The following is a 24,724-nucleotide window of genomic DNA, read 5'->3' as shown; positions in this document are numbered from 1 at the left end:
CCAAGCCTCCACAATGCCACGGCAGCTCCTTTCAATCGCTGACCTCCCTCCGCCGGTTACGAGGTGAACACCAAGGCAATCACAGAGCGAGGCCAGCGCGGCGAGCGAAGGCCGAGGGAATAAGGAAAATGTTATTCCGCCGACGACCCATGAATTACTGTCGCCATCTACCTCCTCCTCCTGCAAATGAATCACCTCATTTTTCCTGTCCTTACTTTGTGATGTGTTCCTCCTATTTTGGGGTGACCAATTACCTGGCCTCCAGAGAGGTGCTGGGGAAGTTGCTGGAGGACATGCTGTTAATTGCAAAGTGTTAAACCTGGGGTTGGAGCTCACACTATGGACATAAGTTTACCTTCTTTATCTTTTTCTTTCTACTTATTTCTACAGCTATATTATTAGCACTATTATAGTTCTATCTCCACATTGATCTATCTATCTACAGTTGAAGTCGGAAGTTTACATACACTAAGTTAAAGCTGCCGTCAAACAGCTTGGAAAATTCCAGAAAATGATGTCATGGCTTTAGAAGCTTCTGATAGGCTAATTTATGTAATTTGAGTCAATTGGAGGTGTACCTGTGGATGTATTTCAAGGCCTACCTTCATACTCAGTGCCTCTTTGCTTGACATCCTGGGAAAATCAAAATAAATCATCCAAGACCTCAGGAAAAACAATTGTAGACCTCCACAAGTCTGGTTCATCCTTGGGAGCAATTTCCAAATGCCTGAAAGTACTATGTTCATCTGTACAAACAATCGTATACAAGTATAAACACCATGAGACCACGCAGCCGTCATACCGCTCAGGAAGGAGATGCGTTCTATCTCCGAGAGATGAACGTACCTTGGTGCATAAAAGTGCAAATCTATCCCATAACAACAGCAAATGACCTTGTGAAGATGCTGGAGGAAACAGGTACAAAAGTATCTGTATCCACAGTAAAACGAGTCCTATATTGACATAACCGGAAGGCCACTCAGCAAGGAAGAAGCCACTGCTCCAAAACCGCCATAAAATGCCAGACTATGGTTTGCAACTGCACATGGGGACAAAGATCATACTTTCTGGAGAAATGTCCTCTGGTCTGATGAAACAAAAATAGAACTGTTTGGCCATAGTGACCATCGCTATGTTTGCGGGAAATAGGGGAGACTTACAAGCCGAAGAACACCATCCCAACCGTGAAGCACGGGGGTGGCAGCATCATGTTGTGGGGATGCTTTGCTGCAGGAGGGACTGGTGCACTTCACAAGATAGATGGCATCATGAGGTAGGAAAATTATGTGGATATATTGAAGCAACATCTCAAGACATCAGTCAGGAAGTTAAAACTTGGTCACAAATAGATCTTCCATGACACCAAGCATATTTCCAAAGTTCTGACAAAATGTCTTAAGGACAACAAAGTCAAGGTATTGGAGTGGCCATCACAAAGCCCTGACCTCAATCCTACAGAAAATTTGTGGGCAGAGCTGAAAAAGCGTGTGCGAGCAAGGAGGCCTACAAATCTGACTCAGTTCCAACAGCTCTGTCAGGAGGAATGAGGCCTACAAAATTCACCCAACTTTAAAAGCAATGCTACCTAAAACTAATTGAGCGTATGTCATCTTCTGACCCACTGTGAATGTGATGAGATAAATAAAAGCTGAAATAAATAATTCTTTCAACTATTATTCTGACATTTCACATTCTGAAAATAAAGTGGTGATCCTAACTGACCTAATACAGGGAATTTGTACGAGGATTAAATGTCAGGAATTGTGAAAAACTGAGCTTAAATGTAGTTCGCTAAAGTGTATGTAAAGTTCCGACTTCAACTGTATCTATCTAGTCTTTTCCCTGAGTGACCCAAAGGCTCAAGGAAGGATAGGCAGTGTCGACATGATGAGTGGTGTGTCACACAGTATTTGCTGTGTGTGTGTAAAGTGGCTGAATGCTCTCCACACCGTGCAGTGTTAGTGGTTAAAGATGTGAAAGGCTTTTAGTGGCTAACGGTGAGAGGTTGTGTGTGTGAAAAAGATTGGTGACTGGAAAGTGCAATGCAATCACACATTGTATTGAAAGCCAATGCCCTGAGGAGTAGAGAGAGCTGACATTTGTGATTCAAGAGTGGTTGTATGTGGTTGTATGTTGGACAGATGCCTCCCGTGTCACACGATGTATGTTGAGACTGAGGGTTGTTGGTGTGTGTATGGTTATGTTAATGTGTGTAAGTGTGAGTCCATGTAGAGTTCTGCGTGGGACTGTTTTCTTCATCCCGTTCCCTCCCACTCTCGCTGCGTTTCATACCAGGCCCGTCCGCTCCTGCCGACTTCGTGTCCGACTCCCACCCACTCCCGCAAGAACTGCTCCCAAACCCAACCACAGTCCCTCAATGCTATTTTAGGTGTGTGACACAGCACACTTTGCAGCTCCGGTCCCAGCAATTTTGCCACCCTAGTCAAGATCAAAATGCGCAAAAATAGCTTAAGAATTCTGTTAAAATACCAGAGATTCTGTGGCCAATTTGTATTTTTGGGCTACACTCTTAGCCACCATAGGAGAACCCTTTGAAGAACCCGTTATGGTTCCAGGTAGAACCCTTTTGGTTCCATGTAGAAACCATTTAGGGTCCATGTAGAACCCTTTACACAGAGGGCTCTACATTAACCCCTAAAGGGTTCTACCTGGAACCAAAAAGGGTTGTACCTGGAACCAAAAAGGATTCTACTACGGGGACAGTCGAATAACCCTCAGCCTACAGGGTAGACGCAGTTTGAAAGAGAGTAGAGTTGGGGTGAATATAGTTGAATGGACACTTAGGGGGCTTTCACACCAAAATGGTTTGGTGCAGTTTTACCGAACTCTGCTGCGTTTACCCACTTAGTTCAATTGGCTTGGACTGGTGTGAACACCCTATCTGCACTCGGGAGTGCCTTAAACAACGCACCGTGGTTCAGGCAGGAGGAAAACAACTACATCAACCATGATCCTTTGCTAGTTACGGCCACTTTCACCATGATCCTTAGCGATACTTTGGTGCCAATATGTGGATGACGTCAGCGCTACTCTCTTCTGGTTTTAATGTCTAAGGCTTCACCACACTAACCGTCTGGCGCTATCAAACCATTTGCTGTTTGATTGTCTTCCATTTGCATCCTTTCCTCTTTCCCCTCCTTTTCCTTGGCATATGGCCCAAAGCCTCTTGTAAGTTTGTCACTTGTGTGAAATATTGATGTGGTCAAAGTTACAGGGGACTTAAGGGTAAAGAAGTGAAAAACTTAAAGGAAAGTTGCCATTTGGTCTAAAGGGCCAGGATGTCCTTGCTCTCAAGAGTGCTTTTATAGGGACCAATATAGACCCTGAGCTTATGCAGCATTCATGTCCCTAACAGGGTTGTGTTCAATTCTATTTGATTTGTTATGAGGGTTGTGTTCATTACAGCACGTAATGGAAAACCTTTAAAACGTTTTACAACAGAAAACAAAAAACAAGCGTTATTTTATTGGACAGGCACAATAGTTACTTTTTCAGTCTGTTTTCTTCTGTTTAGTCCCTTATGAACATGACCCAAGGGCTCTTCTTTGCTTCTCTTGATTGTAGGCTATTTGTATTTAAATTGCTGTAGAAAATAATGAAAACTGTACCAGGAAGTGCTTGACAAACGTATCCATCCAGACTCCATTATCAAAGCGGGGGAACATGGCTTCTTCTCCAAGTGTTTTCATGTTTGATTTATACCTCGTCACGTGTGCCAGATCGGGCTGATATCTGTGACTGAGGTGGGCATTGATGTACACTGTGTGGGCCGAGCATGATTCAGGCATGGTATTCCACTGCACGGCACACTGAATGGGCAACCAGGTTTAATATGGGACAAAGATTTTGTCATAACGCCCCAGTTCATAGACTGACAGTAGACAATATGGGATGTTTCTGGCCAGTCTGTCAGTTAATAAGCTAGCGAGCTACCACAAATTAAGTCAGATGTCAGATTCTTCTATAGTTTTTGTCTAATGGGTCCTCGAAGAGAGAAAGACCGAGAGAGTGACAGAGAGAGACATAAAGAGAGAGATAGAGAATGGAGAAAGACAGAGATAGAGAGCAGAGAGAGAGAGTGAGAGATAAAAAAAAGAGAGAGAGAGAGAGAGAGAGAGAGAGAGAGAGAGAGAGAGAGAGAGAGAGAGAGAGAGAGAGAGAGAGAGAGAGAGAGAGAGAGAGAGAGAGAGAGAGAGAGAAAGGGTCACAGCATGCTAGTTCTTGAGAACAGAAAACACTGTGACACTGTTAAATGACACAAGAAGAGACACATCAGTTCGTTCTTAAACATCCCAGGTCCCAGATCTCTTGTGTGATGAGTCTCAGTGTGCTGTATGTAAGCTGTAATTGCCTATGTTCAACCTCCTCAGAGTCATCTCAAGGGGACAGAATCCAAGGTCGCAGTCTAATATTAAACCACTGGAAAAGCCTGACAAAGATGTGCAAATGCATGATAAAAACGTAGGATCCACGCTGGGTTCAATTTGAGGGGCCCATAGTGGCTCCTGAGTCATTAGGGGCCACAGAGGAAGTTACTCAAGGGGAAAGGGCATTTCCAGAGGTGGTGTCATCAAGTTGACGATGTGAAGGTATATATTAACTGCAAAGACAACACAGACAATGTTTATTAAAGGTCAGATTTCATACCACTTTGAGACCACCTGAGAAGTGTGTTAAAATAACTTTGTCCTATAGAGGAGCATAGACCTCATTTGACTCCTAGACTAGACTATTTAATTGAATTAAATATCCATAGAATATGTGGGAACTTGGTGAAATGATGCCTGAAATAGTTCCAGGGAGTCAAATGTAAGTTCCTTTGAAGTTTGAAGTGGAATCTATTCTCCATTGCCCTGTAGACAGTGGAACGGTAGAAGGGCCTGCCTCTCCCAGACAGTCCCTGGGGTGCATTCTGCCTGCCTGCGTGCGTGCGTATATTTGGACAGACTGCCAGCGATCGTTGCTTTCGGGATATTAAACGTCAGTTGATGGAGCACTTTGTCCAGCCTGAGTAAATGTGCTCGGGACCTCTTGAGTGTGCATTGTTTAGGAATGGATTACCGAAAAGTTGGGAAATGGTACTGTGTCATGGCCATTAATGGGAGTTCACTAATGTTTATTCCACTATTACTCCATTTGGGGACAGCTGCTGCTTTAGCAACAACATGATGGTACTGTTTGATGTCTCTTGGAGAGATGTGGCGGGTGAGGTTGCATGCATCAGCAAGGAAAAACAAAACACAGTGTTCAAGGCTTGAGGACTCTCCTAGTAGGAGAAGATCGTTCAGGGGATTTCATCTACATTCACTACGACACCAAGGCAGGGCATTGCTCCAGTTTGTGTAGCGTGTTACAAACTGCCATTGGACACTAGATTCCCCTTCAGTCTATAGATTGCTAGTGACCTGCTCCATTCAATTGCTGGGTACATTCTGCATCTCTCATAGTACACGTTCGCAATTGCAGGTGTCCCACGTGTAAAAGCTGAAGAACATACGCACATCCAGGTCCTTTTTGCAGGTTTTTGGAGTTCTAGGTGAACTGATGGAGAAGGAAAAGGAAACGCCTGCACACTGCCACTCATGTTCCTAGGGGATTTATCACAGCGCCGTTTTGATCAGGCATCCATTTCCTTTTTATTTTCTCACGTTTCCCAGGGCGCTCCTCAACACATGTTCCTGTCTGTCACACACCGCCATGTCCCATGATCCTCCTTAACCCTGACAGCACTCTGACCACTCTCTTCAGGTCTACCCCAGATGTGTCACTTTATCTGTCACAACCGCTCACGACCAGTTCCAACTAGTCACAGCTAGTCAGTACGACTCCCTTTGTGTCAGATCATCTTGTTGACATCAGCGTGGTGACCCACTGCAGGAACTGTTTGATGTGAGAATCAGTGCTCCATGTCTCAGTATGGCCGGTCCGCAATAATCAAGTATAAAACTGTTGTTTTGTGGTCTAAAGTCACGTTGTGTATATATAATCTAGTTTCCAAAGACTTCGTGAGAGAGCAATGATGCTCTCATGTTGACATTAAGATCTGAATATTCTTCATGGGATGAGCAGCTAGCTGAAGAGATTGATGGAGCTTGGCTGGAGGTTGATATGCGGTTCAGCTTAGAGCAGTTGTTTTACATGAAGGCATGTCTCTGTGGGTGCTCTCTAAGACTCCAGGCCACCACAAAGAACAGCATGTTCCTTTCTCACTGGCTTGTACTGCCTGCCTTGTGAGTGAAATGGTATTGGCTGTCTCAGACACACGCATGCTCTCTCTCTCTCTTTCTCTCTTTCTCTCTCTTTCTCTCTTACTTTCCCTCTCTTTCTCTCTTTCTCTCAATCTCTCTCACTTTCCCTCTCTTTCTCTCTCCCTCCCTGGGGTATTCATAGTATTTTCTCCTCCTAAGTTAATAAATACAAATCTAATGCTGCTTTTTATTATATATTTGTCTTCTTCCTCTGTCTGTTTTCCTGCCCGGTCTGTTCTGTTCAGCAGCACTTTGTGTTATTAAAGTGTTGTTTTGGCAGGGCCGGAGCGCTAGCAACTAGTCCGCCCACAGAGGTAATTACTGACGATCTGCATAGCTGCCTCACGAACGTGGCAGCCGTGAAAATGTTATTAGCTTAGCCTGTCTGCGAGGAGCGGTGCAAGGCGACGTGGGGGTGGGGGGGGGGGTGATAAGAAGGTCTTCCGAGCCATCGTGCTTCTGCATTGCTTGCTCTTCTGAGTTGTAGGTTACTTTGAGGCACTTTGTGACAGCTGCTTATCTATAAAGGGCTGTATAAATACATTTGATCGACATGTGATTGATATGGAGAGGCTCTTATACAAGGCGTTGAGGTTAGAGGTCAGATAGAGGAACTTGGAAGAGACAGTGTATTTATATTTCTTACTGTTCTTTTCAACTGGCGTGTGTCCAAGTCGAAATAGTCTCTTTGAAGCATGGGTCTAGCAAAGTTAGAGATTAGATGGAGGGAGCTGGGTTTCTTTTCATTGGTGCAGTTGATCTTGTATTCATGTGTTTTTCTATAGCCTTTTGACAGAACGGAGGTAAAAGATAGAGCCTTCTGGTGCCTGGAATCAGATGAGAGGCATTAGTTACTGGAAGAAGAACCCTGGGATCTGAGAAAAACGGTCATCAGAGCTTAGATAGATATCCATCAGTCTTCTTTTTTTCAACGAATTACAAAACCACTCTTCCACTCACACACCCCCCTCCTGCCTCCCTGCTCTGCCTCCACTGAGGTCAGAGGTTAACATCATGTTCAGGGTTAGGAGCTCACAGAGGTCAAACGCTCTGAGCTGGGCCTTAATGAGCTCAGTCTGAGTCCTTTGGACCTCTACACACACACACACACACACACACACACACACACACACACACACACACACACACACACACACACACACACACACACACACACACACACACACACACACACACACACACACACACACACACACACACACACACACACACACACACACACACACACACACACACAATCTTGCACATCCATGCACGCACACACACGCATGTACACACATTGGTCCTTCTGTAGCTCAGTTGGTAGAGCATGGCGCTTGTAACGCCAGGGTAGTGGGTTCAATCCCCGGGACCACCCATACATAGAATGTATGCACACATGACTGTAAGTCGCTTTGGATAAAAGCGTCTGCTAAATGGCATATATTATTATTATTATTATATATTACATACACACACAATACATCTCCTGGTCAAAGTCCCGGTGGGACTGAGGGAGAAAGCCAGGAGAGCAGGGTGGGCCTTGTCTCGCTCTCCCGTCTCTCCTTTCAAGCCCGGCTTATCTACACATGCACAGGTTGAACTAATTGGCATTATTAAGCTGGCCTGGCCGGATACAATGGAAACCGCCAAGGGGCCTACAAACAGGTGTGTGTGTAGAGGAAATCTTAAACAAGCCACCCGTCAATTTCAATCAGTACCATGCATGGCTCGCTGCAGGCCCAGGTAGGCCAATTACAAACAGACACGCTCGACAGGAGCTCTCAAACCCCGACCAAACCCCTTTTATTCAAACTCATGGGCACCGGGAGAGATGTGCTGTGGTTCGATGTGTGAGGAGGAACAGACGTTCCCTGCTGCTGGATCGATAGGGGATGAAGGGAAGGAGGAGTGGAGGGATAGAGAGATTGTAGTTGTCTTTTGGTTCAAGGGTTTTAATTGGACTAATCATGTCGTTCTCTCTCTCTCCCCTCTCTTTCTCTGTCCTCCCTCCCTCTCCCCCTCTCCCTCTTCTCTCACTCTCCCACCCCCCCTCTCTCTCTCTCTCTCTCTCTCTCTCTCTCTCTCTCTCTCTCTCTCTCTCTCTCTCTCTCTCTCTCTCTCTCTCTCTCTCTCCCCCCCCTCCCCTCACCCCCCTTTCTCTCCCCCTCCCTCATCCTATATTCCTCCCCTCCCCTCTCTCGCTCCCCCTCCCTCACCCCCCCTCTCTCCCCCTCCCTTCCCCTCTATTCCTCCCCTCTCTCTCTCCCTCTCAGGGGGGTAAGATCCCGGTGAGGTGGACGGCTCCAGAGGCCATCGCCTACAGGAAGTTCACCTCAGCCAGTGACGTGTGGAGCTACGGCATTGTCATGTGGGAGGTGATGTCATTCGGAGAGAGACCCTACTGGGACATGTCTAATCAGGATGTGAGTATTATTGTCATGTTGAACTTTTAAATGTTGTTCTAAGGTGTATAGAAATATTCATAGAATTCAAAATTCCAATCAATCAAATTAATTAATGAAGCCCTCTTTACATAAGCAGTAGTCACAAAAGTGATTTTACAGTAACCGGGCTAAGACCCCAAAGCAGAGGCAGTGAATGAGTATTCAGATGACCCTTCTATTTGTTTATGTTGTGTCATAAAATGGAACCTTCTCAGACATAACAACTCAGCTAGACAAGAGGATTCCCACTGGAAATGTCCTTGACAATGAGCAGATTCTCACAAAGGCAGAATATCACACATGCACGTTACCTCCTCTGTCCTTCTTTTTGCTACATCCCCCGAATCTCACACAATGAGATCTATCACACATGCTCACACTCATAAACACCCCCAACACACACACACACACACCAATGAACTCCATATCCCCATCCGTCCAACGGGTCTCTCTGGAGCCTGGTTCACCAGGCCTGGCCAAGCCAGCAGATGTTCCCTCTCTGGGCCAGCAGCATGCCGGCAGCGACTGGTGGGACACATACAGGGAGGAGGCCTGGCATTGCTCACAGCATGGCCTGCTGTTCTCTTCAGGCAGAACACACACACATCTGTGTACACTAATAACACACATGCCAACTCGCACACACAAAACACACACAGGCACACAGGCTAATGCACACACGATGCACTGACAAACACAAAATACACAAGTTTGTGTGCACATACACGTGCCCACTTACACACCTATGATAAGTGCACACACACACACACTCACATGCATGTAAATGCACTTATGCACCATTTGTCAAATTCTGCTGAATTGCAGTGGTAGGATGGGCACCTATTGAGTGTCGTCTCATTTCTGATGATGATTCCTTTTCACACGCTAGAATCTCTATCGGTGTTGACTTTCCCTGTCTTTTCCCTGATTCAACCTTTAAGGGGTAACAATCCGTCATATGGTATACCACATGAACATGCTACGATTTAGAGAGGGACCGAGCGGTTGTCTTTCTATCGAAAACCCTTTTTGTCCTTGTATAAGGCCATGTGCAGCATAGCTACAGCACTACTTATCTACCATCAGGCCTTCATAGCCTTTGCAGTTTCTACGGAACAAGTGTCAAGTACCTGCATTTCACCACATTAATTATATGCACTCAGCCCATTCCCAAGACACTTTCCCACAGTGTCGGAGTATAGGTCCTCTCCATCCTTTTATGCAGACGTGTGATTCGCTAGTGTCAAGTAGGAAGGGCACCTCAGCCTGAGTGCTGTCTGTAGATTAATCGGTGAGAGAGAGGGGGAGAGAGAGAAGCAGAAAGATAGAGGGGGAGAGAGAGATTGACGCTAAGTGAATTGCTCACTAACCACTCAATGAAACAGAGAAACTAGGGCCTGGTGTTACAGTGATTTAGCAAAGGGGTTTAGAGGAAGAGGGAAAATAGAAGGGAAACAGAAAGGATTCTATATATCTCCTCTCTTCCTACAATTCTCTGATTTACTTCACATTATTGATCTCCTGTAATCATGAACTGGAGTCTAGTGACTTCCCTCGGATGTCTTCCTAATTGGCCTTCTCTACGGTACTGTCTGGCAATGGTCACCTACCTTGTCACTCTGAGCAGCTGTATTTAGACCCCTGTCTAGCATGAACTTCTGGATTCTAATATGTTTTATTACATATAAAACATATACAGGTATCAATGTAATGTATACAAATTACATTTAGTGTTTTACAAAAAAAGACAACAGCAACATGCATGAACCTCGAATGACCACTGACTACCTTCTGCCTTCTCCACAATAGTCCTGTCTAACATGACCCTTACTGACTACCTTCTGCCTTCTCCACAATAGTCCTGTCTAACATGACCCTTACTCACTACCTTCTGCCTTCTCCACAATAGTCCTGTCTGACATGACCCTTACTGACTACCTTCTGCCTTCTCCACAATAGTCCTGTCTAACATGACCCTTACTGACTACCTTCTGCCTTCTACACAATAGTCCTGTCTGACATGACCCTTACTCACTACCTTCTGCCTTCTCCACAATAGTCCTGTCTAACATGACCCTTACTGACTACCTTCTGCCTTCTACACAATAGTCCTGTCTGACATGACCCTTACTCACTACCTTCTGCCTTCTCCACAATAGTCCTGTCTGACATGACCCTTACTGACTATCTTCTGCCTTCTCCACAATAGTCCTGTCTAACATGACCCTTACTGACTATCTTCTGCCTTCTCCACAATAGTCCTGTCTAACATGACCCTTACTGACTACCTTCTGCCTTATCCACAATAGTCCTGTCTAACATGACCCTTACTGACTACCTTCTGCCTTCTCCACAATAGTCCTGTCTAACATGACCCTTACTGACTACCTTCTGCCTTCTCCACAATAGTCCTGTCTAACATGACCCTTACTGACTATCTTCTGCCTTCTCCACAATAGTCCTGTCTAACATGACCCTTACTGACTACCTTCTGCCTTCTCCACAATAGTCCTGTCTAACATGACCCTTACTGACTACCTTCTGCCTTCTCCACAATAGTCCTGTCTGACATGACCCTTACTCACTACCTTCTGCCTTCTCCACAATAGTCCTGTCTGACATGACCCTTCCTCACTACCTTCTGCCTTCTCCACAATAGTCCTGTCTGACATGACCCTTACTGACTACCTTCTGCCTTCTCCACAATAGTCCTGTCTGACATGACCCTTACTGACTACCTTCTGCCTTCTCCACAATAGTCCTGTCTGACATGACCCTTACTGACTACCTTCTGCCTTCTCCACAATAGTCCTGTCTGACATGACCCTTACTCACTACCTTCTGCCTTCTCCACAATAGTCCTGTCTGACATGACCCTTACTCACTACCTTCTGCCTTCTCCACAATAGTCCTGTCTGACATGACCCTTACTGACTACCTTCTGCCTTCTACACAATAGTCCTGTCTGACATGACCCTTACTGACTATCTTCTGCCTTCTCCACAATAGTCCTGTCTAACATGACCCTTACTGACTACCTTCTGCCTTCTCCACAATAGTCCTGTCTGACATGACCCTTACTGACTACCTTCTGCCTTCTCCACAATAGTCCTGTCTAACATGACCCTTACTGACTACTTTCTGCCTTCTCAACAATAGTCCTGTCTGACATGACCCTTACTCACTACCTTCTGCCTTCTCCACAATAGTCCTGTCTGACATGACCCTTACTGACTATCTTCTGCCTTCTCCACAATAGTCCTGTCTGACATGACCCTTACTGACTATCTTCTGCCTTCTCCACAATAGTCCTGTCTGACATGACCCTTACTGACTACCTTCTGCCTTCTCCACAATAGTCCTGTCTAACATGACCCTTACTGAATACCTTCTGCCTTCTCCACAATACCCTCTGCCCCCCTCTCTGTCCCCAGGTGATCAATGCCATAGAGCAGGACTACCGGCTACCCCCTCCCATGGACTGCCCCTCAGCTCTGCACCAACTCATGCTGGACTGCTGGCAGAAGGACCGTAACGCCCGGCCACGCTTCACTGACATCGTCAACACCCTGGACAAGATGATCCGCAACCCAGCCAGTCTCAAACAAGTGGCCAGCATCCCTGCAGTGTGAGTACACACATAGAACAATATATTTAGGCTACACCGCCCCCCCCCCTCACACGAAGACTCAACCCAGCCAGTCTCAAACAAGTGGCCAGCATCCCTGCAGTGTGAGTACACACATAGAAAAATATATGTAGGCTACACCCCCCCCCACACACACACACATACTCAACCCAGCCAGTCTCAAACAAGTGGCCAGCATCCCTGCAGTGTGAGTACACACATAGAAAAATATATGTAGGCTACACCCCCCCCCCCACACACACACACACACATACTCAACCCAGGCATACTCAAACTTCCTTAAACATGAATGCCTATACCTCCACTCTGCACCATCAAAGCATCTCTCTCCTCTTTCTATCTCTCCCTCTCTCTCCCTCTCTCTCCCTCCCTCTCTCTCCCTTACTTACCTTACTTACTCCTCCTCTCCCTTTCTCCTCCTCTCACTCTCTCCTCCTCTTTCTCTCTCGTCCTCTCCCTTTCTCCTCCTCTCACTCTCTCCTCCTCTCACTCTCTCCTCCTCTTTCTCTCTCGTCCTCTCCCTTTCTCCTCTTCTCCTCCTTCAGGCCTTCCCAGCCCCTGTTGGACCGTTCTATCCCAGACTTCAACACCTTCAGTTCAGTGGGAGAGTGGCTGGGAGCCATCAAGATGACCCAGTACAGAGACAACTTTCTCAACTCTGGCTTCACCTCCCTGCAACTGGTAGCACAGATGACCTCTGAGTGAGTCACACACACACACATGCAGAGATGGCCATTATTTCGGGTCACATGTATTTGAAATATGTATTTCAATTACTTCTGAGTATTTTGTAATTGGTATTACACTGGGCTAAACTATGCGCCGATGTATTTTGTAGCAAGATACTTTCGAGAGCCGTAATTTGTATTTTCAAAATACAAAATAATTTTACATTCCATTTTTTGCTATCAGAAGTCTGATGGCACTATGGTGTGATAAGAGCGTCTGCTAAATTAACTAAGCATCCTAAGTATTATTCACATGAGCTCCGCCCCGAAACAAGGCCGATAATAATACACATTGTGCTTTGCAGTTCATTTTGGTATGTTCATTTTCACATCCAGAGTGACTTGCTCCATTAAGGTAGATAAACAACAACATGTCACAGTCACAGCAAGTCACACGTTTCTGTAACCTTTACTGAGCATGTTGTTGCTGTTCGGGCTTTTTGCAAATGGTTTTTCTATTTTATGACACAAAATACACATATTATAATTAAATACATGACAAAATACAGGTATTTTGCAACAGGCTCACACACACACGCACACACACACACACACACACACACACACACACACACACACACACACACACACACACACACACACACACACACACACACACACACACACACACACACACACACACACACACACACACACACACACACACACACACACACACACACACACACACAGAAACACACACACACACACAGAAACACACACACACACAGAAACACACACACACAGAAACACAGACACACACAGAAACACGTGAGCAAGCATTCATGTACACGCGCACATATCATCTAAAATCGATGATAATCCTGTCCAAATATTGTCCGTAAGAAACACCGCTTTCTGTGCATTTGATGTTTTGTAGCATCTTTCTGGCTTCATAATGTTGTTTCAGAAATGTAGCATCATGATTTTAATCATCAAAGAGAACAAAGGCCAGATCACTGAGAGGCAGACACATTGGGCTTGTTGTTTTCTTCTTTACAGCCAGGCCACTGGCTAACAGTCCTGACATGACTTGGGGCTTTGGTTATCTGTGTAAATGTATTAGACACCAAATGAATGTATGTTTATGTACTTGCTTCTTCAGTGCACATAGTTGAGGCATTGCAGATACAGTACTTAATACACATTTTAGTATTGACATATGTCCTGTCTTGCTTTCGCTTCCTCTCTCTCTCTCCCTACCCCCTTCTGCTCTCCCCCTCTCCCTCCCTACCCCCTTCTGCTCTCCCCCTCTCCCTCTTCCACCCCCCACCCCCTTCCGCTCTCCTCCTCTCCCTCTTTCCAGAGACCTCCTCAGGATAGGTGTGACCCTGGCGGGCCACCAGAAGAAGATCCTGAGTAACGTTGCCTCCATGCGGGTCCAGATGAGCCAGTGCCAGTCGCCCACCACCATGGCATGACTGGAGGGGGCGCCGTGCCACGGGTCAGGCAGCATTCAGGCAGGCAGGGACTACAGCAGCAAGGACTACACCCCTCACCGAATGACCCCCAACCCGTCGGGACGCGCCAGGGTCGAGACTATCATCCTCATCTAATGGAACATCATAATAGCAGTAGACCAGGGTCCAGACCAATACTAACTCAATATCACCTTCCACTAATCTGAGTTATAATGAGTTATGATCCAGAGTTCAGTGGGTTCAGAGAATGTTTTTTCTAATCTTAGTCTGTGAGTTCTACAGTCCTGGAGTCTGGAGTGGACAGATTATCATCCTAGTCTGAACTATCCCAGAGTTCCATGGGTTCAGATACTTTTGTCACATCTTAATCTGTGGCCATGGACTATACTATCATCCATAGATTATCATCAGTGTGTAGGCCTGTGTAATTTCACATCTGGAGCACATGGTATATAGAATATGATCGTATTGTACTGTAATCTAACCCCAGACCACCACAGAATGACAAGGTGATGGAGTCTGGGACTATCAGATGTATATCTTTACTGGATGATGGTAGACTGGAGAGGAGGACCAAGTGGAAGCCATTTTGAAGAGGAAGTTCATGTCATCAGAAGGTCTCTGATATGTCATTTGAACCCAGGCCTTCTTCAAAGACTAGTGAGGATGCTTGGCCTGGCTAGGAGCAGAGGTATGAAATGCGCGTAGGAAGAAAGCAATTCCAATCCACCATACATTGTCATTATACACACATACGGAAAAGGATACAGAGGCATACAGTAGTGTATGGTTGATTTGGTTTGACCATTTCTCAAATTGTATTTGTTCTTCATTCAAAACTTTTGACATCTTGGAGATCTCCTCAAGGTCAACAGTGGAACCGGCGGAAAGAGGAGAGCTTTTTGAGACATTTGTTGATATCTTCTTTTGTTTTTTAACCATAAAAGCAGGGAACTCAGATCTCTCGTCCATGTTTTCACCTTAACACTACCTGTGGATGTCTGGGCTGATGGCCTTGCCAAAGGACTAGTGAAACGGCCTCGCCCAGATTCTGACAATATATACAAATATGTATATCTCTAACTCAATACGAATATATCTTCAGAATAAATCTTCATATTGAAGGTGATGTGTATGAATATGTATGTGCAAGACTCTCTCTGCTTGCATTTTTGGCAAAGATGACGTTTTTGTGCACTGAATTGTAATGGAGATGGACACATATAATGCTGAGGGGTCACAATCCTGAAATAACTTTGACCTGGAAATAAATGTACAAAGGACCATGTACAAATGACTGTTTCTGTAGATGTGTATAAAACAACTGTAGGGATAGCAAAAGGTGACCAAAACGTCCATTCTCTGGAGAGCCCATGTTAAATGTGAGTGTATCCATGCCGTGTCTTGCTGATGAGCACATAATGTACAGATGATGTTGGTTCTTCTTCATTTCTTTGTTGTTTGTGTTGGAGTGATTGGAACCGTCCAGAATGGGAAGGAGAGTGGAGAGTGTCTCGTCTCATCTGGCCAAATGTCTATGGTATGTATCTCCTATCCATCCTCATAGTAACTGCACCGGCAATGAATATCATACATCCTCACAAATGTATTTGGAAAAAGTAACGGTAAATAAAGAATCTAAAAGATGATCATGGAGTTGCTGGGGTCAAGTTCAGGATTTCATTATAACTACATATCATTGCCATTTAAAACATGGCCTTCATTTTCCTTGATATTCTCTAGGCATTCTGGCTGAAGAATGGTCATTTACTTAATATTCGGACATTTTATGAATAGCTGATAAGCTAATCAAGACATCACAGATTGGAGAGTTTTCCTCATGTTTGTGTGTGTGAACGAACATCTGGGCCTGGCTTTGCCAACAGATGCCTGATGCTATCCTGATGAACACACAGACTTAAACAGCTTACAGAGGCACACACACACACACACACACACACACACACACACACACACACACACACACACACACACACACACACACACACACACACACACACACACACACACACACACACACACACACACACACACACACACACACACACACACACACACTACACTCAGTCCCCCATGGCCAGCTAGAGCTGAGCCATTGACTTATCTCTCCAGACCACTACAGTGTCACCATATGGATAGCCTCGGTGTTAGGAGGAGAGGATGTAGCGCCTCCAAGGAGTTCTGCTCATACATTAGTCCACCACACACCTGTTACCTTAAGTGGCTAGCTTTATAGCTATTAATATAGTACACTGAAATCAAAGTTCATTGTAAGTATAGGTAAGTTACATTCCACATACTTTGTCCACTATTCATTTATGTGTCCATAATGGGGTGAAAACTTCCACTTAAGTCAAATTTTCACTGGTTGTTAGGATTTGCACCCATGTCTATATGTGGAGCACACTATTGTAATTGGCGGGAGAGGTCTATTCTTAAGATGGAGACTACTGATGACATGAATGCTTTCTGGTTGGCATTTGAGAGAGAGTATTCTTTTGAGTATGTTTTAGATGGTGGTCTAGGAGGTGAAGCTGATGTGACGGGGTCTGACGTGTAGATAAGGTTGATTGTACTACTGGCCCAGTTCTTGTCTATGCTAGCAGGCTGTGATTGGTGTAGTGTAGTCTCAAAGATGGTCTTAAACAAATCACACTGGATCTCAACTATGTCTGACATCAAGGTGTAGGAACCTGCTGATTCATGGTAGTTTGAACTGCTCTGATGAATGTGACTCGGCCAAAGTGAAAACTTGTTTTATTAACCAATCAAATAAAGGAGCCAAATGAAGACGCTGATCCACAGGAATATCCACTTCATTAAAGCAGGAATTCAATGGGAAAGTAACTACTCACCGCTGTTAAAGATACAGCTGTAATCAGTAGCAGTGAATTATGACTTATGAATCACATATAGCCATAATAATTACAGTGCATTAGAAATGCAGAAACCTGTTGATTTCAGTGACAGCAGAGGGGAAAGGCAGTTGATTATCTACAGATTAGGCCCAAGTATAAAGTTGTAACACAAAACACCTTAACATCATTGTATCGATCCATTGTAACAGCATCCTTAGGTGTCGTGTAATGACAAACTACTGCTTCCCCAAACACAGATATCCTAGCCTGCTGTTACCACTAACCAGCCTCGGACAGCGTTGGGCTATTATTTTAAGAGGAGTGTGGATCCATGACTAAGACTGAGGTACCCACCGTGTCACCTGAAATTAGAAATCGATGGCAGCCCATTAGCAGGTTATTAAGTATCCTCAACCCCTTTACCCTTTCCTTCTCCCCTCTGTCTCATCTCTCCACCCCTCACTTGATCCTCGTCTTGGCCATGCTCCAGCTCATTTATCCGGGGTGTAACGAACCTGTCTCAGGCCCAGGTCTGGGTGTGGGTTTACGTCTGGGCATCGCCAGGCCTGGCTGCCTTGAGCTAGGACTGAGAAATGACCTCTATCTGGATCACTGCTCCAGTGCACAAGGCAGACATGGGACCAGGCCACCTGCTGGGGCCTCAAAGTCTGGCAGGGGTCTGATCAGCCGCAGGGAAAGAGACGGATGGAACTGGGTCCAGGCATACACGTGCACACACACACACAGACTGATACAGGCATAGACGCACACACGCACACACACACACACAGACTGATACAGGCATAGACGCACACACGCACACACACACACACAGACTGATACAGGCATAGACGCACACACACAGACACACTCATAAACACACACACAACACACTATTGGCTCCACCACAGCTCTTGATGAAGGGAGAGTGGGTCAGGACCTGACAGTGTGTGTCTGTGAGGGAAAACGAGAGAAGAGAGGAAGTTGGCAGACTATAAAACAGTAGCACTATTCTTTAAAGCAACGTATATTGGATGTATAATATATCCTGTATATATATATATAATTGTTGTAGAGCAGCCTATAATATAGACCTAAGACCACCTGAGTTGTTTCAATAAAACGTTAAGATCGTTAGGTTGACACCTAGCAGTTCAAATGACTTTCAACATTGTTAGAGCCGATTTGGACATATTTGTATAAAAGACTGAACATATGGAGCTCCATGTACATTTGTGTAAATATATTAAATATTAATGTAAATTGTGAAATATTAGGTACGTACCTTTATGATTTATATTTACCTGATTGAGATATATTAATTTGTTGTTAGTGTAACTCAGTTTTTGGGCCCCCCTCGTGCTTATTCATTGTATTGTATTAAGTGTGTTAGGACAAAGGCAGGAAGTTGGGCCTTTGGGAGGGGGAGTCCTTGCTAGATGCGGGAGCGGTATAGTTTTTTGACCATACAGACAGGTCATAATATGTATTTTCCATATCAAGTATTCTATGCTTTAAGTTGATGGGAGAATCATTTATTTGTTAGATATAAGAAGAATAAACATTTTTGTTGCACCATATCCCTGGATGTCATTGAATGTTTGGCCGTTTGGAAACCTTGAGTGTGGACTGTATGCGTACCAAACAACCCCACTTCAGGCTTGGGCAGTGGCTGTGGTAAAGACGAAAGGAAGCCACTACAAACATCATTCACACAAGCTGGAGTACGCTACACATAACCATTCATTCTTCTGATTAATGATGTATATTTACTCAATGCAAGGATCTCATTTCAATCAATTAGCTACGCTTCCAATCAACCACATCTCAAGTATTTGCCATGCAACATGTCTGTGTGAATGAGATGACAGTGCAGTCTGTAATTCCCATTTTTCTCATTTTTCCATTTGCTAATGTTTGTCTTAGTAAAATGCTGACTCTAATAGCATTCCACTTCAATATTGTGACATGAAAAAGCAATCAGTGCTCTCTCCATAAAAGCCATTTCAGAATTTGCTGTCATTGTTCCATCTGCTCCTCTTACAAAATATGTGCCTGATTTACTTCATATATATATTCGTAAAAGGACTGTTGTGTGGATTACTTAAGTAATATGGCCTAGGGGGTGTGGTATATGGTCAATATGCCACAGCTAAGGGCTGTTCTTAAGCACGACACAACGCGGAGTGCCTGGATACAGCCCTTAGCCGTTGTATATTGGCAATATACCACACCCCCTGGGCCGTATTGCCCGAGGTGCCTTATTGCTATTATAAACTGGTTACCAACTTAATTAGAGCAGTAAAGTAAATGTTTTGTCATACACAAGGTATACGGTTTGATATACCATGGCTTTCAACCAATCAGCATTCAGGGCTCAAACCATCCAGTTTATACTTTAGTATAAGATTTTAGTGTGTCCATTCTTTCTGATGATTGCTGTTGCAGACATGTCGAGGCTAGTTCATGTTTTGGAAAGTGTTGAATGGTTTAATTTAAAGATTAACACAACCAGCTAATTCCTCTATCTCTGTGTTCTTATTTCAGATGATGGACACACACACACACACACACACACACACACACACACACACACACACACACACACACACACACACACACACACACACACACACACACACACACACACACACACACACACACACACACACACACACACACACACACACACACACAGCAGGCCCAGCATTGCTCAGGACAGCCAATAAGGATGAGGACAGCACGACAGGGAAGATGACCTCACTTGACTGTACACACAAGACGAAGGAACCACATTTGTTCGTGTGTGTTTGATTTCCTTTGTGTCTCTCTCTGTATAGCTACCACTTGTATATTGTGACGAGTATTTGTCCGAGTTTGTAAACTGTAACTTTCTGAGAACTATTGTACTAAAAATGCACTCAATAAACGCCTTGGAAAACAAGTAAATCACCGGCAGTCCCAGACTCTGTGAACAATTATGGTTATTACAGTTTTTTCTATTGTGAGAACAGAGCAAAATAGTTCAAAGTTATTATTCAATAACGCAACAGAGCCATGCTGTCACTGAAATGCATGAGGCTGAGAAGCTGAAGGATAATCCTTTTGTGAATAATGCTTTTCCATTATATTGGGGGCGAAACATGCAGCTCTTGTCACTCCTGTCACTCGCCCACACACACACACACACACACACACACACACACACACACACACACACACACACACACACACACACACACACACACACACACACACACACACACACACACACACACACACACACACACACACACACACACACACACACACACACACACACACACACACACACACACACACACACCTGTCATCACTGCACCACTGTAAAAAGCCATCAAGTCGCTAATAAACGAGACATCACTCCAAATCCACAGAAACTTCCTAAGAAATCAACACTGAGCGTTGCCAAGACAAAATGACAATATTGAGACAAACTAGCTGAAATGAGCCTCTCCCGCTCTCCCTACTCACGCTCACACTGTAGTGTGTGTTGGCAGACTGAAGCCTGCTCCTACACAGGAGAATGTGCTGGTTAATGAAGTGACTCATAAGGCATGGGGACAACACTCACTGCCATGCTCCTTCATATTAGTTGGTAATTGATTGATAACATCCTGTTCGTTATTAGTAGAGAGAAAAGTGCGATGATTTTGCCAGGGAAGGGAGAAATAAATTGAAAGGGGGTGTAAAACCTGTTACATGACGAGGCATTGAATCAATCATTTATTTCCAAAGTGTATTGGCAATGGATTTTGTTCTATACAACTTGAAGAGGGTTGTGCCAGCTAACAAAACATACAAGCCACTTTCTACTTTGGTTCTAAACTGTCACAACAGTGAACCTGAAGACATTAAGGCATGGATTCAATCTGATCACACGTTGTCCACAATGCACGTTTTAAAGGCAATGTTCCCACTTTCACGGAGACCACATTCACAATAAATGCTGCATAAAAGTAGAGACTCAGAGCTATAAAATGGTACATGATACACTGCAGTTAGGAACAATGGGAAATTAATTCTGTTTGGAAAGTTAATAAACTTGAAACCCACTTTCGAGAAAATGACCTTTGAATGTTTCGGTATACCTACTGGAGAGCTCTTCTTTGTCTACACCTATTCAGCATCATTCATACCCTCTTGAGCCTTAGTTAGCCACAACCATCTCTTAACGATTCACATGCAACGCCATGTGCTAAACCGAGTGAGAAGTGTACTAAACAACCACAAACGTAAATACTAAATGTGGTGAAAGTAGTAGCCTACAATAAGGAAAATCTCCAGGTAAAAATAAACTTTTTCTAGTTCTTGGCCTTTATCCTAATCTGATTTTGTTGCAGGTCATGTTGTTCTTCACATTCACATCAAATACAATCTATGTTAATTTGTCACATGCAAAGGATACAGAAGGTGTTAGTTGCATATTTGCATAGTAGGAATATGGACCTCCCAAGTCTAAGGCACTAAGGTTCGATCCCGGGCTGTATCACAAACGGCCGTGATCGGGAGTCCTATAGGATGGCGCACAATTGGCCCAGCGTCATCCGGGTTGTGGGAGGTTTTGGACATGGGGGGCTTTACAAGTAGGCCGTCATTGTAAATAAGAATTTGTTCTTAATTGATTGCCTAGTACAATAAAGGTTAATTAAAAAATTATAAAAATCCGAAAGAGTCCAGACACTATTAGATTATGCTTTACATGGCAGACCAATCCAAACTATTAGATGATGCTTACCCAGACACACTTGGGACCCTGGGACCAAACACCTCGCTCTGCAACTGGACTGCAACTGGACTTCCTGACGGGGCGCCCCCAGGTGGTAAGGGTAGGTAACAACACATCCACCATGCTGATCTTCAAAACGGGGGCCCCGCAGGGGTGCGTGCTTATTCTCCTCCTGTACTCCCTGTTCACTCATGACTGCACGGCCAGGCATGACTCCAAAACCATCAATACGTTTGCAGATGAAACAGAAGTGGTAGGCCTGATCACCAACAACGAAGAGAGCATAAAATGAGGAGGTCAGAGACCTGGCCGTGTGGTGCCAGGAAAACAACCTCTCCCTCAACATGATCAAGACAAAGGAGATGATTATGGACTACAGGAAAAGGAGGACCGAACACGCCCTCATTCTCATCGATGGGGCTGTAGTGGAGCAGGTTGAGAGCTTCAAGTTCCTTGGTGTCCACATCACCAACAAACTATCATGGTCCAAGCACAACAGATCCTATTCCACCTCAGGAGACTGAAAATATTTGGCATGGGTCCTCAGATCCTCAAAAGGTTCTACAGCTGCACCACACCATCGAGAGCATCCTGAATGGTTGCATCACTGCCTGGTATGGCAACTGATCGGCCTCCGACCGCAAAGCACTACAGAGGGTAGTGCGTACGGCCCAGTATCTTCAGAGGAAGGCCCTAAAAATGGTCAAAGACTCCAGCCACCCTAGTCATACACTGTTTTCCCTGCTACTGCACGGCAAGTGGTACCGGGGAGCAAAGTCTAGGTCCAAGAGGCTTCTAAACAGCTTCTAAGCCATAAGACTACTGAACATCAAATCAAATGGCTACCCAGACTATTTGCATCCCCCCCCTTTTACGCTTCTGCTATTTTAAAGCTCTACCCACATGTGTATATTACCATCAATTACCTCAACTAACCGGTGCCCCCGCACATTGACTCTGTACCGGTACCCCTGTATATAGCCTCACTATTGTTATTTTACTGCTGCTCTTTAATTATTTGTACATTTCACACCTGTTGTATTTTACGCATGTGAAATAAATGCTATACCCCCCCCCCCCCCCCCCCCCAGCCACATCTAGCTAAGTGGATGGGTCATTATTGTCTAAACATGAAAACATGTTCATGAAATACAATAGATGGCCACAATCACCCCCAACCAATAATGAACCGGCATAATCCCAACTCATATTACTACCAATACAAACTAATTGTCATAGCTGTAGTATGAATCTGTAGGTAGCTAAAGCTAACCAACTAGGTTCATTGTTAGCTAGCTAGCTAAAATTAGGCTTTAACTAGCAATGCAAATAGTTTTCTGATTCTAATAATATTACTAGACAGATAATACACGCAATGTTACCTAGTGAGCCAGCAAGCTAACGTTCGCTAGCTAGCGAACAGTACGCTTCAACTTTCAATGAAAACAACTTTGTTACAAAAATATAAGCTTATAATATCTGAACATTTTGCTAGATTCTTACCCATATACATGGATGAACGCTTCACTGCAGACTGTAACCATTTAACTCCATTTTGTTTGTAGCTACATCTTGTTTGGCCAGTGTTGTGTTAAGTCACTCGGGTTCACACTGACCGTGGTGTGTGCAGATAGCAGTCCATCAAAGTTCACATGTTCCAGAAGACATTTCTGCAAAAAACAAAAAAACTTTTTGGAAATATATTTAAACATTCAAAATCCTCTCCTGTGAAGTAATGACGTGTGACATAAACGCTTCCAGAAACGCATCACATATGTCAGCTATATTGGAAATGACCTTTAAATGGCGCATTGTCCCAATACTTGATCAGATCCCAGACTGTTAAAGTCTTAACCACTACAATAGACTTTTAGGGCTGGTTTCCAGGACATAGATTACACATAGTCCTGGGCAAAAAAATAAGTAAATTCTCAATTAGGTGTGCTTTTTATTCAAAGACAAGACTTGATCTGTGTCCGGGAAACTGTCCTATATTATTCAGAGCAGTATGATGTCACCACAGAGAGTCATCCAAAGCATCCTCCCACTCCTCTACCAAGGCTGTGATTGGGTAAGAATCAGAAGAGGTAAGAATTGCTTCGCTTCATCATAGGGCACGATATAACCCATCCTGTAACATACTGTAACACACTCCATCTATCACAGAAAATACATGAATTGCCAGGTCGCATCGGCCACTTTATTGCACTTGTAGAGCTCAACTAAGTCAATTAAAGAAGTGTAATGGCTATTTCTATGGGTAATGCTCTGTGAGGAATGGCGTTTCCGAAGACTTTGTTTTAATTGATACTGTTTGTTACTTTTTGTAGTTTGTAGTGATTAAAGTGAAAGAGACGTGGAGGCATATGCACCTGACACAAGGAGGAATACATTACATTAGACGTGCATTGATAGAGTGTGTGTGTGTGTTTGCGTATGCTTGTGCTTGTGTGTGTGTTTTGTCTTTGAGAAATGTATTTGATCTGTGCCAGGGAGTTTATCTTCAAGTGAAGAAGGCAGTGCTCTATTCGGTATTAAAGTCACTGGGAGGAAGTTTAAAAAG

General features: G+C 44.3%; 1 protein-coding gene across 3 annotated transcripts in view; it reads left to right on the top strand.

Annotated features, from left to right (window-relative positions):
* LOC124041929 (ephrin type-B receptor 1) overlaps positions 1-19,984 on the top strand; it is a 432,554-nt gene extending 412,570 nt beyond the window's left edge. For 2 of the 3 annotated variants that reach the window (XM_046360112.1, XM_046360111.1), the window contains exons 13-16: positions 8,546-8,695; positions 12,151-12,344; positions 12,911-13,066; positions 14,400-16,403. In XM_046360112.1, coding sequence (XP_046216068.1) covers positions 8,546-8,695; positions 12,151-12,344; positions 12,911-13,066; positions 14,400-14,514 — 615 coding nt within the window. In that variant the 3' untranslated portion in view covers positions 14,515-16,403. Of the gene's footprint in view, positions 1-8,545; positions 8,696-12,150; positions 12,345-12,910; positions 13,067-14,399; positions 16,404-19,940 lie in introns of those variants that run through there. The other variant, XR_006840006.1, reaches the window with a different exon arrangement.
* The last annotated feature ends 4,740 nt before the right edge of the window (positions 19,985-24,724 follow it).

Source organism: Oncorhynchus gorbuscha, linkage group LG08 (genome assembly GCF_021184085.1).
Source record: "Oncorhynchus gorbuscha isolate QuinsamMale2020 ecotype Even-year linkage group LG08, OgorEven_v1.0, whole genome shotgun sequence".
NCBI classification, from domain to species: Eukaryota; Metazoa; Chordata; class Actinopteri; order Salmoniformes; family Salmonidae; genus Oncorhynchus; species Oncorhynchus gorbuscha.
This window is presented reverse-complemented; position numbering and strand designations above follow the sequence as displayed.